The sequence below is a fragment of the Oncorhynchus mykiss genome, chromosome 25 (assembly GCF_057628025.1).
Source record: "Oncorhynchus mykiss isolate SJ-2025 chromosome 25, ASM5762802v1, whole genome shotgun sequence".
In the NCBI taxonomy this organism is placed as follows: domain Eukaryota; kingdom Metazoa; phylum Chordata; class Actinopteri; order Salmoniformes; family Salmonidae; genus Oncorhynchus; species Oncorhynchus mykiss.
The window spans coordinates 73084397-73101190 of record NC_143046.1 but is presented as its reverse complement, the minus strand read 5'-3'; the positions used below and the strand labels follow the sequence as shown (position 1 = coordinate 73101190).

The window sequence follows — 16794 nt, the reverse complement described above, 5'->3', positions numbered from 1 at the left end:
AGCAGAGGCAGTAGGGATGACCAGGGATGTGTGTGAATTGGACCATTTTCCTGTCAAACTGTCACAAGTACTTTTAGGTGTCAGGGAAAATGTATTGAGTAAAAAGTACCTTATTTTCCCAAGGAATGTAGTGAAGTAAAAGTAAAAGTTGGCAAAAATATAAATAATACAGTGAAGTACAGATACCCCAAACAACTACTTAAGTAGTACTTTAAAGTATTGTTACTAAAGTACTTTACACCGCTGATTAATGGTTAATATATGAGACTTCAGTATGAGACTGTGCTTCTTCCCTCTGTGTGTCTGTTAGAAACTGGACCTGAGTGAAGATGTGGCAGGAGCTACGTTCATGGCTGCTGGCAGCTCAGCACCAGAGCTGTTCGCCTCGATTATAGGTGAGGCGGGCTGTCTGATACTCTCACACAAACACACTTACACTGTACAATACCATTAGTAGTATGTAGACTGTGTGTTCAATTCTCCACATTGAGTAGGTTTCAGATCAATGTTGTCTAAGAGGTGACCATATTGGGTTGATAGCTGACTCTCTCTTTACCACACTCTCATTCTCTCTCTCTCTCTCTCTCTCTCTCTCTCTCTCTCTCTCTCTCTCTCTCTCTCTCTTCCTTTCTCTCTCTCTCTCTTCCTTTCTCTCTCTTTCTCTCCTGAAGGTGTGTTTATCACTCATGGAGACGTGGGTGTTGGAACCATAGTGGGCTCAGCAGTATTCAACATTCTATGCATCATCGGTGTGTGTGGAATCTTTGCTGGGCAGGTGTGTTTGTTTGCGTGCGTGCAATCTCCATGTGCCTCAGTCTGTATTAGTGCACACTGCCAGAAGGAGACCATTGTCTTAATCACAAATCACACATAGTGCATGCTATAACACATGCTATCTTATGCCCAGTGGCGTAGTGCAGTTTTGCATCGAGCAAGAACTCTCGGTTACTTCTATTTGTTTCCTGCCCGTGAATTTGATGGCAAATCAGTTATTTCAACATAGCTCGCTAACAATGCTAGCAAGCTAGTTAGCTAGTGTGTTTGATTTGAAAACACCAACCTGTTCTTTGGTTGTTTCTACATTCTCCTAACACATGAGGACGACTGCATTGGATGACGAGCTGGCAGTGATGAATTCATTGCTCAGTCTGAGAATTCGACTGAAGTTTTGTGCCGCTGTCATCATCTAGTGAGTGGGAACTTCATCTCGTACAAGACCGAGTCAACGGCTATGGAGAAGTCGCAGTCAGATGGCGGGGAAGGCGAGGTGCCGGTGAGACGCCTTGAATGGAGAGCGAACTGTGCCGCCTACCTACCACTGAAGGACCTGCTCATCTTCCCCTTGTTGACAAACCCCTCCCTCTGCTTGACTGTCACCCCGTCTGTTGGAGGCTTGAAAATCCCAAAACGTTCAACTAGCTGACAGTTGTCGTAGTCCAGACCTACTCTCTGTTATGTAGCTACATATATATTTTATTTTCAAGCACCTTCAGATTTTTGTAATGAAAAGCTCTATATAAGCTGAATAAATAATAATAATTATTAATAGTATTATTATGAGTGTCAAGTGTCAGTAGTGCAGAGGTGAGGACGGAGTCAGGCGCAGGACACAGAACTGAGTAAAATAACATACTTTACTCAGAAAAATAATCAGCCAATAAATCCACGCAGGGATAACAAACCCTAACACAAAAGACTAACACAAAACCAGGAACAATCACGCACAAAACATAACGAGAACCAGAGGGTTAAATAGGGAAGTAATAATAACTTAATGGGAACCAGGTGTGTACACTCAAGACATAACAAATGGAAACAGAAATGTGGATCGGTGGCAGCTAGAAAGCCGGTGACGACGACCGCCGAATGCCGCCCGAACAAGGAGAGGCACCAACTTGGGCGTGACAATGAGGCTGAGAGAAAACGTTGCAGTTTTAAAGCACATTTCCTGTAATTCTAAACATCTTTCTTCATGGCTTATGACGTGTTCAAATGCTATCTGGGAGGGGCCCGGCCTCCGGGGTACCCCAACCCAAATAACACATACACTATTAGATGTGTATATATACAGTATATACAGTTGTGTACCAGACAGATGCCCACATTATCCTAGCAAGGGTTTTAACCTAAAACAGTTAAACTGTCATCATGTTTTTAAACTGTGTTTTGTCTGTTAACTGCTACCGAGCAAAAAGACGTTCTGGTCTGGGTGCATTTAAAGTGCTGCCTGCTGCCTGCAGCCTCAAAGACTATCAACTGCTTTTGACCGGACAGAAGAAACAACGATAGCACTGAGAAGTAGACTTTTGTTATTAAAAATTGCTTTGTTTTGTAGCTGCTGAAGGTTTTTAACTCTTGTACATTTTTCTAAAGGAGAACGCTAATGGTATTTGCTTCAATAGTTTGTATTAATTGTTAATTTTAATGGAACTGGTTGGGTTGCCTTAAGCTCTGTGACCCAACGTCACCCTTAGTCATCTCACTACTGTATTACTGTAGCTAAGTCGTTCCACCAAAAGACTGCCTTTTGCATCCCTTTGATATTTTAAGTAAAAAATGATGCACCAATATTGCATTTTAGAAGCCTGTTATATTCAATGAAGTGCCCTTTAATATAGACCACATGGAGAATTCAATAAATCTGATTTTTTAAAAATAAAATGAATAGAATTCTGCATTTTGACATTTCCTTCCGTACAGCCTTTGTGACGTCCAGGGAGATTTTAACCCCCCTAACCCCAACATTTCTCCAAGTTTTCACCATCATTGTAAAGCCCTCGTTATTTTGTTACATTGACAAAGCCATTTCTTAAGATGATTATTTATTGCATGTGATTAGTGATTCATTTGAAGCTTTAAAATAAACCTTTTTTAAGGTCAACCCCGTTATGTAAACTGAACTCCCGTTTTAATATGGTAAAACTATTCCTTTTAAAATATTTTCTTCAAAATAAACATTGAACATCTAATAGTCAAATCATAGTATAAAAGCAGGTGCTTCTACTTTTTTTCACAATTATTTTGTGTTTTGTGGTGGAAAACTGAGTGGGTCGAGCATAGCACATCAACCGTGTTACCCATAGATAGACAGGCTAGAAATGTTGAATGGTGAATCTTGCATTCAATGGCCCCTCCCTGTTTCACACAAGGTTCCATTTCCCCAGTCACAAAGGGACTTGTGGCTGATTTTGGCTGAAATCTTCAACCCTGTTACGGTCAACCCTGTTACGGTCAACCCTGTTACGGTCAACCCTGTTACGGTCAACCCTGTTATTTTATTTGTCACTTAATAGGCACTTACTATAGTCGATTTTTATTTAACCTCTTGAGATGGGAAAACGTGTTTTTTATTAAGTTTAACATGTGCTCTTTATGACAGACTAAGTTACTCACTAAGTTACACTTCTCAAAAGGCACCAAATTGGTGGAACGACTTAGGTATTGTAGCGAGGTGTCCTTGACTTGGACAGTACCTTTGTTTTCCTTAACCTTTCAGCCTCCATAGTGCTAATGTAACCCTTTATGATATCACATATCACAGCTGAGTTGATATGTCAACATCAAGGTTACAAAGCTACACAACACTAAAATAACATGCGATCTAACCACAATGGCCAAGAGGATAGTCTATTTCCATGGTTCATGGAACAACTTGATATAGTGAATGTGCGTATTGAATACAGTGTATATGACTCTTGTTGACCTAGTATTTAATCTAACAACGTGCACAAAAGGAATGTGAAATCGATTTCACACTTCCTCACTCACCACCCTTTCGCTCTCTCCCTCTCTTTCTGTCTCTCTCGGTCTCTATCTGTCTCACTCCTCATTTTGTCTTTCTCTCTCCTCTCTCTCTTTCACCCCTCTCTCAACCTTTCTCCTGCTTTATTTCTCCTCTCCTTTCCCACTCTCCTCCTTCTGCCTTGTTCTCTCTCTCATCCAGGTGGTGTACCTGACTAAGTTTGCAGTGTTCCGTGACTCGTTCTACTACACTCTGTCTGTGTTGGCATTGATTGCAGTGAGTAGCTGATCATCTCATCTCTAGTCTACTTTACATAATGAGGCCATTCAGACTGATAGAGCCCCCAGTGGCTGTTAAACCTTAATTTACTGTCTAACTGTCTAGCCCACTGGGCTAATAGAGGGTTGTGGGAAAGAGATGGTCAAGCAGCTGCTTGTGTGTGTGTGTGTGTGTGTGTGTGTGTGTGTGTGTGTGTGTGTGTGTGTGTGTGTGTGTGTGTGTGTGTGTGTGTGTGTGTGTGTGTGTGTGTGTGTGTGTGTGTGTGTGTGTGTGTGTTTCTGGGACTCTCTGTAATATAAAAAGAACTGGGTCCATATATATGTTTCAAGCATCTCAGAGTAGGAGTACTGATCTAGGATCAGGTCCAATCTGCCCATGTAATCCTATTCATTGTGATCTTCAAGGCAAAACTGATCCTAAGTCAGCACACCTACTCTGAGAAACTTGATACATACAACCCCTGTATGGTATTGTAGAAGACACTGCATACCGTTTCATACTTTACATAATGAGATCATTCAGACAGAGAGCCCCTAGTGGCTGTTTAACCTTAATTTCCTGTCTACTCCACTGGGTTCATAGAGAGATAGAGGCCCAGTGGGCTGATAGACAATCATCATGAGATTAAGAGAGTAGTACAGAGAGAGAGATCTCACAGAGACTTCAGAAACTCACTGCATACTATGACATTGCTTTTATAGTAAACAGTGTACAGGAAATGTTGCTTTCTCACAGCATCTGTCTGACAGTAAATAGACACACTTGATGCATCGCGACTTTCAAGTTTTTCTGAGTTAGAAAAAAAAAGAGTTGATGCTCTTCTCCCTAAAAGTATGTACTGTTTAATGAATTATTTGTTTTATTAAATGTTTTCCCTCTTTCATTTTGTCAGTTCATCTATGATGAGAAGATAGTGTGGTGAGTACCCCGCTGTGTGTTTACCTTGTGTCTCAGCAGAGGGTGCATGTGTGTGTGTGAGTGCGCGCACCTGCAGACATGTGACTCTAGTCTGTCTGTCTCTGCAGGTGGGAGAGCTTAGTGCTGGTAGTGATGTACTTTGGGTACATTCTGATCATGAAGTGAGTTCCACTGGGACCTGTTCCTTCCGGCCTCAAAGACACACACACACACACACAGACACAGACACACACACACACACACACACACAGAGTAGAGCACCTGAGCGCACGCAACAAATAGTAAAATCCACTTATATACTCATACTTTGCACACACTAAGTTACATAAACTCTCAACTGAATATGTAAAACCTTTTCTCTTTTCTCACATCAGATTTAACACCAGCATCCAGAACTATTTCTCTGGGAAGGAAGACAAGAGCTTGGCCAACAGTAACACGGTGATCAGCAGTGAACTGGAGGATGGTAATGCTTGTTATGACAGTTACATATGGGATGATCTGTCCAAGCCGTTACTCTCTCCAGGTAAAGGTAACCAGACAGGCTTTATGGTCACCTCTCAGCCAACCCTCTGGCACTCTGACTGGCCTTCTATCAAAACAACTACTCTACTGTATCTGGTTGCTCTAGTAAACCTAGAAACTACTTTCAGGCCCTACTCTTGACTCTTCCTATCTGGTTTAACATTGTCAACAGTCCTCTCCACTTTGGCTTGATGTCGTTCGTACCCCTTTGTAAACTCTTAGATCTGATCCTTCAAACAGCGTTACAGACATATCTTTTCTATAACAATTTTAGACTTCCACCGACTTTCACTGTGTCTTTAACCGAGTGACTCTGAGAGCTCTCCTCTCCTGTCTGGTCAAGTAGAACCAAGCTAACCTCCCTGCTGCCATGTGGCAGCCCTGTCGCTACTGTGTAGAAGCCTGTCTGTTTAGCCTTACTAAACCTACCTGCCTGCCGTGACCTGGCCAGTCAGATGTGAGATGTATTGCTGTGCTGTGCTATGCTGTGCCCTGTCTCGCCCTCTTCTGCTGTGTCAAGTACAGTCCATTATTCCAGAGTCACAACATGTGCATGCATCTGTAAGGGTGTGTGTTGGTGCATGTGTGTGTGGAGACATTTATATGTGTGCGTGACTGTGTGTATGGTATGTGTGTGTGCCTGTGCGTGCTTGAGTCTGTATGAGTGTGTGTGTATATGTCACACACACTCACACACACACACACACACACTGAAGGTTTTAGTCTGCCTCACTCTGATGGCTGATGTGATCTCATCTGACAGTGTCTTCAGGGGGCCTTCAATGGGCCTTAAACTGGGTCCAGTGGGGCCCACTCTGCTGTCACATAAACACTTTAATTACACCTCCTGACATACTGTATCCTCTGGTTGTTTCAAGTTTTCAAGTTTTAATGCCACGTGCACAATTACAGTGAAATGCCTTTCTTGCAATCTCCAAACCCAACAATGCTGTAATCAATATCAATGTAGCACCAGAAATAACATACGGTAGAACAAAAACACAGGAAATAAAAATAAGAAGTAAGAAGAACACGAGAAAGTAACTAGCTGGTGTGTGTGTGTGTGTGTCTGTGTGTGTGTGTGTGTGTGTGTGTGTGTGTGTGTGTGTGTGTGTGTGTGTGTGTGTGTGTGTGTGTGTGTGTGTGTGTGTGTGACAGGGAGTCTGCTGGTCTGGCATGTGAGTGTATTTGGCACGTCTGTCTGGCATCCTTGAAAAAGGCATGTCTTTGTGGTTGTATACAGTACTGTAAGAGTAGAACAGCATGTCATCTTCTTCGTCTTGGTTGGTGTGTACAGTTAGTCCTACTTGATGCGTCTGACTGTGCTCTGTATCTCACCATCTCTGTGTATCTCCAGTGAAGCCCACTAAGATGTACAGTCGTAGCTCTGTGGTGATGGTAGATGAGATTATCAACTCCAGCCCTCCTAACTACCGTTTCCCCGATGCCGGCCTGCGCATCATGATCACCAACCACTTTGGCCCCAAGACACGCCTCCGCATGGCTAGCCGCCTCATCATCAATGAGGTGGGTGAGGTCACTGGGGTCGGGGGTCCGTCAGGCTTATCGGAGAGGAGCTCAGTTAAAGTGATTTACTTAGAAGTTAAGAAAGCTCGGCTAGTTCAGTTATTTTTCTAGTGTAAATCAAATCAAATTGTATTGGTCACATATATGTTTTTAGCAGATGTTATTGCGGGTGTAGCGAAATGCTTGTGTTTCTATCTCTAACAGTGCAGTAATATCTAACAAGTACTATCTAACAATTTCACAACAATACACACAAATATAAAGTAAAGGAATGGAATTAAGAATATATAAATATTTGGATGAGCAATGTCAGAGCGGCATAGACTAAGATACAGTAGAACAGAATAGAATACAGTATATACACTGCTCAAACAAAAAAAAGGGAACACTTAAACAACACAATGTAACTCCAAGTCAATCACACTTCTGTGAAAACAAACTGTCCACTTAGGAAGCAACACTGATTGACAATAAATTTCACATGCTGTTGTGCAAATGGAATAGACAACAGATGGAAATTATAGGCAATTAGCAAGACACCCCCAATAAAGGAGTGGTTCTGCAGGTGGTAACCACAGACCACTTCTCAGTTCCTATGCTTCCTGGCTGATGTTTTGGTCACTTTTGAATGCTGGCGGTGCGTTCACTCTAGTGGTAGCATGAGACGGAGTCTACAACCCACACAAGTGGCTCAGGTAGTGCAGCTCATCCAGGATGGCACATCAATGCGAGCTGTGTCAAGAAGGTTTGCTGTGTCTGTCAGCGTAGTGTCCAGAGCATGGAGGCGCTACCAGGAGACAGGCCAGTACATCAGGAGACGTGGAGAAGGCCGTAGGAGGGCAACAACCCAGCAGCAGGACCGCTACCTCCGCCTTTGTGCAAGGAGGAGCAGGAGGAGCACTGCCAGAGCCCTGCAAAATGACCTCCAGCAGGCCACAAATGTGCATGTGTCTGCTCAAATGGTCAGAAACAGACTCCACGAGGGTGGTATGAGGGCCCGACGTCCACAGGTGGGGGTTGTGCTTACAGCCCAACACCGTGCAGGACGTTTGGCATTTGCCAGAGAACACCAAGATTGGCAAATTCGACACTGGCGCCCTGTGCTCTTCACAGATGAAAGCAGGTTCACACTGAGCACATGTGACAGACGTGACAGTCTGGAGACGCCGTGGATGACCGGTTTGGCGGTGGGTCAGTCATGGTGTGGGGTGGCATTTCTTTGGGGGGCCGCACAGCCCTCCATGTGCTCGCCAGAGGTAGCCTGACTGCCATTAGGTAACGAGATGAGATCCTCAGACCCCTTGTGAGACCATATGCTGGTGCGGTTGGCCCTGGGTTCCTCCTAATGCAAGACAATGTTAGACCTCATGTGGCTGGAGTGTGTCAGCAGTTCCTGCAAGAGGAAGGCATTGATGCTATGGACTGGCCCGCCCGTTCCCCAGACCTGAATCCAATTGAGCACATCTGGGACATCATGTCTTGCTCCATCCACCAATGCCACGTTGCACCACACTGTCCAGGAGTTGGCAGATGCTTTAGTCCAGGTCTGGGAGGAGATCCCTCAGGAGACCATCTGCCACCGCATCAGGAACATGCCCAGGCGTTGTAGGAAGGTCATACAGGCACATGGAGGCCACACACACTACTGAGCCTCATTTTGACTTGTTTTAATAAGGACATTACATCAAAGTTGGATCAGCCTGTAGTGTGGTTTTCCACTTTAAATTTGAGTGTGACTTCAAATCCAGACCTCCATGGGTTGATACATTTGATTTCCATTGATCATTTTTGTGTGATTTTGTTGTCAGCACATTCAACTATGTAAAGAAAAAAGTATTTATTAAGAATGTTTCATTCATTCAGATCTAGGATGTGTTATTTTAGTGTTCCCTTTATTTTTTTGAGCAGTGTACTTATGAGATGAGAAATGCGAAATATGTTAACATTATTAAAGTGACTAGTGTTCCATTATTATTAAAGTGGCCAGTGATTTCAAGTCTATGAATATAGGGCAGCTGCCTCTAATGTGCTAGTGATGGTGTAATGGTTTTCCTCCTCTTCATCTGAAGAGGAGGTGTAGCAAAGATCGGACCAAGATGCGGCGTGGTAAGTGTCCATGGATGTTGATTTAAAAACATAAACTGAACACTCAACGACTACAAAACAATAAACGTGAACCAGTACCGTACGAAACAGTACCGTGTGGCGAACAAACACAGACATGGAAACAATCACCCACAAAACAACAGTGAAACCCAGGCTACCTAAGTATGATTCTCAATCAGAGACAACTAATGACACCTGCCTCTGATTGAGAACCATACTAAGCCGAACACAGGAAACCAACCTAGAAACACAAAGCATAGAATGCCCACCCAACTCACGTCCTGACCAACTAAAACAAACAAATAACACAAGAACTAGGGTCAGAACGTGACAGTAACCCCCCCCCCCAGTGATGTGTTGGGCAGACCCGACCACACCACCCTCTGGAGAGCCATGCGGTTACGGGCGGTGCAGTTGCCGACAGGGCCTTCTTCACTACACTGTCTGTGGGTGGACCATTTCAGTTTGTCAGTAATGTGTATGCTGAGGAACTTGGAGCTTTCCACTTTCTCCACTGCGGTCCCGTTGATGTGGATAGGTGGGTGCTCCCTCTGCTGTTTCCTGAAGTCCACGATCAGCTCCGTTGTTTTGTTGATGTTGAGAGGTTACTTTCCTGGCACCACACTCCCAGGGTCCTCACCTTACCGGTAGTAAGCTAGGTCTACTGGAGAAAAGTACATTGTAGGACGATTTACTATTGCAGAAAGCTAGGAGAGGAGTACAGCTTCATTGATAATTAGCCGGTGGACTGCATGATATAATCATACTTGGCACATCATATCTAGTAGATCCAGAACTGTGTTGGTGAAAAATATCCTGGGGGATATTCAGAAAACTTTACTAGCTCATAAAGTAACTGTTTAGAGAGGGGAAACACATACATACATACAGATGTTGAATGTGTGTGTGTGTGTGTGTGTGTGTGTGTGTGTGTGTGTGTGTGTGTGTGTGTGTGTGTGTGTGTGTGTGTGTGTGTGTGTGTGTGTGAGCAGCAACAGAGGTTGGTGCAGGCATCTAACGGTGTGGACAACGTGACCATGGTGATCACGGATGGTAAACCTGAGACCTTGGAGAACGGCACTGTACCAGAGGAAAAGACTGTTGAGGAAAAGGAGGGAGAATCCCTGAATTCACCCTTCAGCGTCCCTGGTGTGTGGGAGTGTGTGTGTGGTGTGGGAGTGTGTGTGTGTGTGCATGTATGTGTGTTATATCTTCAATGACATTGGCTGGTAAACCAATAAGCTACTTTTACACACTTTCACACCTTACTGAAACTGAACACTTTTCACCTCCTCAGTGTACTCCATTGGTTGCAATGAAGCTGATCTGCTGTTCCTTGTTCCCTCCACCAGGGGGCTGCAGGGAGACAGTGAAGTGGCTGATCTCCTGGCCCATCCTGCTGCTACTCTACTTCACTGTGCCAAACTGTGCCAAGCCTCGCTGGGAACGCTTCTTCATGCTCTCCTTCTTCCTCTCCACCGTGTGGATCGCCGTCTTCTCCTACTTCATGGTCTGGATGGTGAGACACGTTGGACATTCTTTAGAACGTACATGTCACTGTCATTTTGTGTTCCAAACCAGAGTTGAAAATGTTTGATCTTTATACAAATGATCAGTGATGAGACTTCCTGATAACCAATCAGGTAGGGAATCTCTCTCTTCTAGTCGCTAGCTAGCTCTGACACAGTGCTAGATATAGGCTACCAACCAAGGTGCAGGTTGTTTGGAAGATTTCTGTTTAATCCGTTAAATGTGTCTGTGTGCAGGTCACCATAATTGGCTACACTCTGGGCATCCCTGATGTGATTATGGGAATCACCTTCCTGGCAGCAGGCACCAGTGTCCCCGACTGTATTGCTAGCCTGATCGTTGCTCGACAAGGTACATCCCTGCACTCTTTTTTTCCTTATCTCTGTATCTCTTCAAAATCTTCAAAAAAATTGTACCAGTGTACAGTATACTGTATAGTCTGTACATAACTTTCCATATCTTTATGTCTATCCCTCTCTAGGTCTTGGAGATATGGCGGTTTCCAACACCATTGGTAGTAATGTCTTTGATATCTTGGTGGGACTGGGGCTCCCCTGGGCGATACAGACCATGGCTGTGGACTATGGTTCTGAGGTAAACAAACTCGGTCTTTACACTGTTTTCCCCTCAATGGGCCTATGTTACTACTGCTTATCAATACTTCATGCCTCTTGATCTAAAATTATTTCTTTCTCTCTCTAGGTGATGATCAATAGCAGAGGGCTGGTCTACTCTGTGGTGCTTCTTCTGGGCTCTGTGTTTCTGACAGTGAGTTAAAGGAGACGTCTCTCTCGCTCTCTTCGCTCTCTCTCTCTAACAGTCTGTCCCTCTGTGTCTTGCAGGTTCTGGGGATCCATGTGAATCATTGGAAGTTGGACCTGAAGCTGGGTGTGTACGTACTGGTGATGTACGTCATCTTCCTGTGTTTCTCCATCATGATCGAATACAACGTGTTCACCTTCGTCAATCTGCCAATGTGTCTGGAGCAGCTGTAGGACGGCCTACACCACCAGACAGGTGTCCCTGCTGAATTATAGACTCACATAGCCCTCTGAATCTAAACTTAGCCACTAACTACTCAATCATTTCTATCCTGAAATCCCCCCCCCCCCACACACACTCCTTTTAACACCCCTTTTTCATTCCAGATGTAAATGTCTGCCCTTTCTATATCCCTTTTCCATTCCTTCACTATCTATCAATAATATAGAGAGGTAGGCTAGTGGTTAGAGTGGTGGACTAGTAACCGGAAGGTTGCAAGTTCAAATCCCCGAGCTGACAAGGTACAAATCTGCCGTTCTGCCCCTGAGCAGGCAGTTAACCCACTGTTCCTAGGCTGTCATTGAAAATAAGAATTTGTTCTTAACTGACTTGCCTAGTTAAAAAAAGATACATACATTCATTCACAATATCTTCAGTTCCCCAAACACTCTCCCTACATGTTTTTCTGCTGTTTTTTTTTTTTTTTTTTTTTTTTTTTTTTTTTGCTGTCAATGAGAAGAGGAGATACCAACAGAACCGTATGGATTCTCCTTACTAACCCAGAGGAACCGAAGGCTACTCTTTGTCTTTCCCTCCAGAACCCAACTCACCGTCCAAAGGAGAGATACACAGCTCACGTCTACACAGAACCCATCTGGCTGAAACCCTCCTAGTCTTCACAACATAACCCAGGACCACCATTACACTTCCTATACTTCCGTCCTCCTCTGTTTGTATCTCATCCGGTCTCAGAAATATTTTTGGGGTCAGGCAGCTCACCGGCCTCCATCCCTACTAAAGAAAAGGACCCAAGCATTTATGAATTCTTCATTTATTGCCATTTTGATTTATTCTATTATCTTCTTCCTTTGGAAGTAAAACAAACATTTCATGAACATACTGCACTTTAGATGTTGCGTGTGAAAAGAAGTAGAGTATATATATGACATAATATATTATATTTTTCAGTGTTGCACTTCCTTTGTGTGGTTCAATAAGGAGAGAGAGGGGGAGGCAGCATGTGCCAAATCCTATCTCTCTTTCGCTGGCAGGAAGAGGGGAGTCCAGGGGAGAACCTGTCATTCTTCTGTTTCTGGACACTCCAACTGCAAGAAACTGCTGACCAAGACATCGATACGCCGTTTCCTGTGTTTGAGTGTGAGTGAAAGTAGGTGAGACATTGCAAGGAAGGGAGGAGAGTCTCCTCTATTAGTATTCAGCACCACTGTGGAGAGGAGAACACATCTTGGAAGTCTATGCCCCATTGGTGCTTGGTGGATGCTGATTTAATGGTGGATGCTGATGATGGGGATCTGTGCTTCACAATGGAACACTTCTTTGTGTTTGTGTTGTGTGTTTGTTTATATGTAAATACGACCTGTCATGCACAAGCTGAGGTTCTCTCGGTTCGAACCCAGTGCTACCTTAATTCTGCCAGTCGGGGAAGGAGGGGCAAGTGGGATGCAGTTCCTGTGTAGATATTTTAAACTGCTTCTGTCTTTCCCCTACCCTGCTCCAAATCCTTCTCTTCCTCCTCCTCACTTCTTTTTCTCCTCCTGGCTCTCTCTCATTGTGATTTTGTCTTCTCTAAATGCACAATGGGACATTTATTTACTTCTCCTGCGGAGCAGAAGCTTAGCGTGATGGGATCACTACCCTGTCCGTCCGTCAACCTCCAAATATTGGCAGCTACGAGTTGAGTTGCCCTCCACCCATCTGACTGACCTTGTTAAGGGTCGTGTTCATCAGGGCACACAATGGAAAACACCTTAAACCGAAAAAGTGTTTCTTATTGTTTCAGTCCGTTTGGTACCTAATGAACACAACCCAGTTCAGGGGTCACTATGGGAGCAGAGGGTGGCATCTGTGTCAGTGTCAGTCATGACTGGGTGTTTCAGTGTTGAAAGGTTCTGTCACTGTTGTCTGTGTTAAAAGGCAGACGTTGGATGGAGTGTGTGGTATATACACTCAGTGACTAGTTTATTAGGTACACCAATGGTTAGCTCCTACGCACAGTGAGTCACTTGGCCATGGCTTGCTATATAAAACAGGCAGACAGGCATCGGGGCATTCAGTTACTGTTCGATTGAACGTTAAAATGGTCATAACTAGTGACCTAAGCGACTTTGAGCATGGTTTGATTGTCGGTGTCAAGTGCACCGGTTCTGGTATCTCAGAAACGACCAGCCTCCTGGGCTTTTCACGCACGACAGTCTAGTGTTTACCGAGAGTGGTGTGACAAACAAAAAACATCCAGTCAGCATCAGTCCTGTGGGCAAAAACAGCTCGTTGATGAGAAGTTGAAGGAGAATGGCAAGAATCGTGCAAGCTAACAGGTGGGCCACAAACAGGCAAATAACGGCGCAGTTCAACAGTGGTGTGCAGAACGGCATCTCGAATCACACAACTCTTTGGTCCTTGTTACGGATGGGCTATTGCAGAGACGACCTCACTGGGTTCTACTCTTATCAGCTAAAAACAAGAAGTGGCTCCAGTGGGCACGCGATCACCAACACTGGACAACTGAGGAGTGGAAAAACATCACCTGGTCTGACAAATCCCGGCTCCTGTTGCATCATTCTGTTGGCAGTGTCAGGATTGGATATAAGAAGCAGGAGTCCATGGACTCATCCTGCCTGGTGTCAGCGGTACAGGCTGGTGGAGGTGGTGTAATGGTGTGGGGACTGTTTTCCTGGCACACGTTAGGTCCCTTGATACCAATTGAGCAATGTTTCCATCCCCTGAAGAATTGAGGCTGTTCTGGAGGCAAAGGTTGTCTGACCCAGTACTAGATGAGTATAACTAATAAACTAGCCACTGAGTGTATTATATAAACACATGTATGCAATCTCAATTAAAAGAGGACCAGTTAAGGGTGGTACAGTATATTATGCATTTGAGAATTTATTGAAGCTGCTGAAAGCATTTATACTATACAAGTACATGAACTTATGCACACACATTTATGCATGCACAAAACACACACACACACACACTTGTCAAATGTTTACTCCCCATGCCCAAAGTACACATACACAAACTTTTCAAACAGGCACAGGCAATCTCATAAACATAAACACACAAAATACATTTTCTTGTCTCAGTGGTAGTAGCTGGTGCATTGTTAAATGTTAAGTGATGATCTGATCTGACAGGAGGGTAATGTCAGTGTTGAACGAAAGCCAGATGAATGTTGCTACGGTCTGTTTATTATGGTCTGAGTTATGATGTCACCTACACCTTAGGTGCATGGTAAATAAACAAACAAACAAAGGGCAGGCTCTAGTACTGGTCTGGGTCATGTTCATTACAGCACGCAATGGAAAACATTTTGCAATAGAAACTAAAATAATAATTTCTTATTGGACAAGAACAGATAGTCCCCTCCATGTTTCAGTCCATTTCTTAAATGTGGTGCCTAATGAACACGACCCTGGTGTGTTAAAGGCAGGCGGTATAAGACAATGGTGCCCTGCCTGTGCCCTGGATATTTGTCCATCCTCTTACAGTCTCATTGATGTCTTGTGTTTTATTCTGTACTGTATATTCTTATTGTAACCGGGATAGAAGCCTCTACTCCTGTATTTTTCATGTGCAATTCTTAACTCCAAGAAACAAAAAAAACATTTTGAAAATTGGTCTTGGAAAAGTGGCCATATGTTTTCAAATCTCACTTGATTTATTCCATCCCTAAAGCATTCTACTCATGTCATGAAAATAATATAATTTTGTGACATGGGTTTTAGTTGTTGTTATCACATATGAACTAAGGGATATGTGCATTTTTTGTAATCGTAACAATACATTTTGAAATGAATGGATGAGCAGATCTAAGTTTAAATAATTTGTCACCAGGTGGGGCTGAGGGTCTCCTGTAGGGTCATATCCATGTTGTCAGTAAACAAACAATGCACTGATGTTTATCATAGCTCTATAAGGAGTACCATATCTCACTAAATACCCACTTCTGTTGGTGAAAACCTTTGTCAAATAGAAACTTTGAGAGGAAGTCACCATTAAACTTGACTGCACTGTATGGCATGCATGAACACAACACGCACACACACACCTACTTTGGCTCTGATGTTATACACACAATTGTGAGAGACTCTTAAGTGAAGGTAATTCATCAAAATTGATAAAAGGTAGACTATAGAGTTATTACAAAAACAACTTAAATTTAAGACATTGGTGTTTAACTTGAATGTATTTGTCTTGCTATAAATGGATATATCCAACCAATGCATTTTACTGTAAAGCAATATTCATCAAAGGATTTCAAAATATTTATGTATATTGTTAAATGAATCATGATTATCTACGAGATGGATGAGCTGGATGACACATTAAATAATACTGTTGATAAATGCCTACTGTTCTCTTTAAAATAGCTTTCTTTGATCCTACAATGTGTACTTATACTGAACAAAAATATAAATGCAACATGTAAAGTGTTGGTCCAAAGTTTCATTTGCTGAAATAAAAGATCCCAGAAATGTTCCATACACACAAAATGCTTATTTCTCTCAAATTCTGTGCACACATGTTTTTCCATCCCTGTTAGTGAGCACTTCTCCTTTACCAAGATAATCCATCCACCTGATAGGTGTGGCATATCAAGAAGCTGATTAAATAGCATGATCATTACACAGGTGCACCTTGCCACAGGTGTCTCAAGTTGAGTGAGCATGCAATTGGCATGCTGACTGCAGGGAATGTCCACCAGAGCTATTGCCAGAGATTTGAATGTTCATTCTCTACCATAACCCGACCTCCAACGTCGTTTTTGAAAATTAGGCTGTACGTCCAACCACACCAGCCCAGGACCTCTGGCTTCGTCTTAGACCAGGCACCTGGACAGCTGATGAAACCGAGGAGTATTTCTGTCTGTAATAAAGCACTTTTGTGGGGAAAAGCTCCTTCTGATTGGCTGGCCTGGCTCCCAACTGGGTGGGCCTATGCCCTTCCAGGCCCATCCATTGCTGCGCACCTTCCCAGTCATGTGAAATCCATAGATTAGGGCCTAATGAATTTATTTCAATTGACTGGTTTCCTTACATGAACTGTAACTCAGTAAAATCGTTGCATTTATATTTTTGTTTAGTATATCTTATGGATGATGGATGGGATAAGTTAAAAATGCACTATGCATTAATCGCTCTGCCATTTCCTGGTTGCTAAAATTC

At 43.4% G+C, this 16794-nt stretch overlaps 1 protein-coding gene across 2 annotated transcripts in view; it reads left to right on the top strand.

The window, feature by feature from the left end:
* slc24a4a (solute carrier family 24 member 4a) overlaps positions 1–15975 on the top strand; it is a 38015-nt gene extending 22040 nt beyond the window's left edge. The window contains exons 5-17 of one of the 2 annotated variants that reach the window (XM_021585124.3): positions 311–395; positions 672–775; positions 3944–4018; positions 4914–4939; positions 5047–5100; positions 5314–5405; positions 6822–6991; positions 10090–10246; positions 10450–10616; positions 10864–10978; positions 11109–11221; positions 11330–11395; positions 11470–15975. In XM_021585124.3, coding sequence (XP_021440799.3) covers positions 311–395; positions 672–775; positions 3944–4018; positions 4914–4939; positions 5047–5100; positions 5314–5405; positions 6822–6991; positions 10090–10246; positions 10450–10616; positions 10864–10978; positions 11109–11221; positions 11330–11395; positions 11470–11622 — 1377 coding nt within the window. In that variant the 3' untranslated portion in view covers positions 11623–15975. Of the gene's footprint in view, positions 1–310; positions 396–671; positions 776–3943; positions 4019–4913; positions 4940–5046; positions 5101–5313; positions 5472–6821; positions 6992–10089; positions 10247–10449; positions 10617–10863; positions 10979–11108; positions 11222–11329; positions 11396–11469 lie in introns of both variants that reach the window. The other variant, XM_021585123.3, reaches the window with a different exon arrangement.
* Positions 15976–16794: the final 819 nt, after the last annotated feature.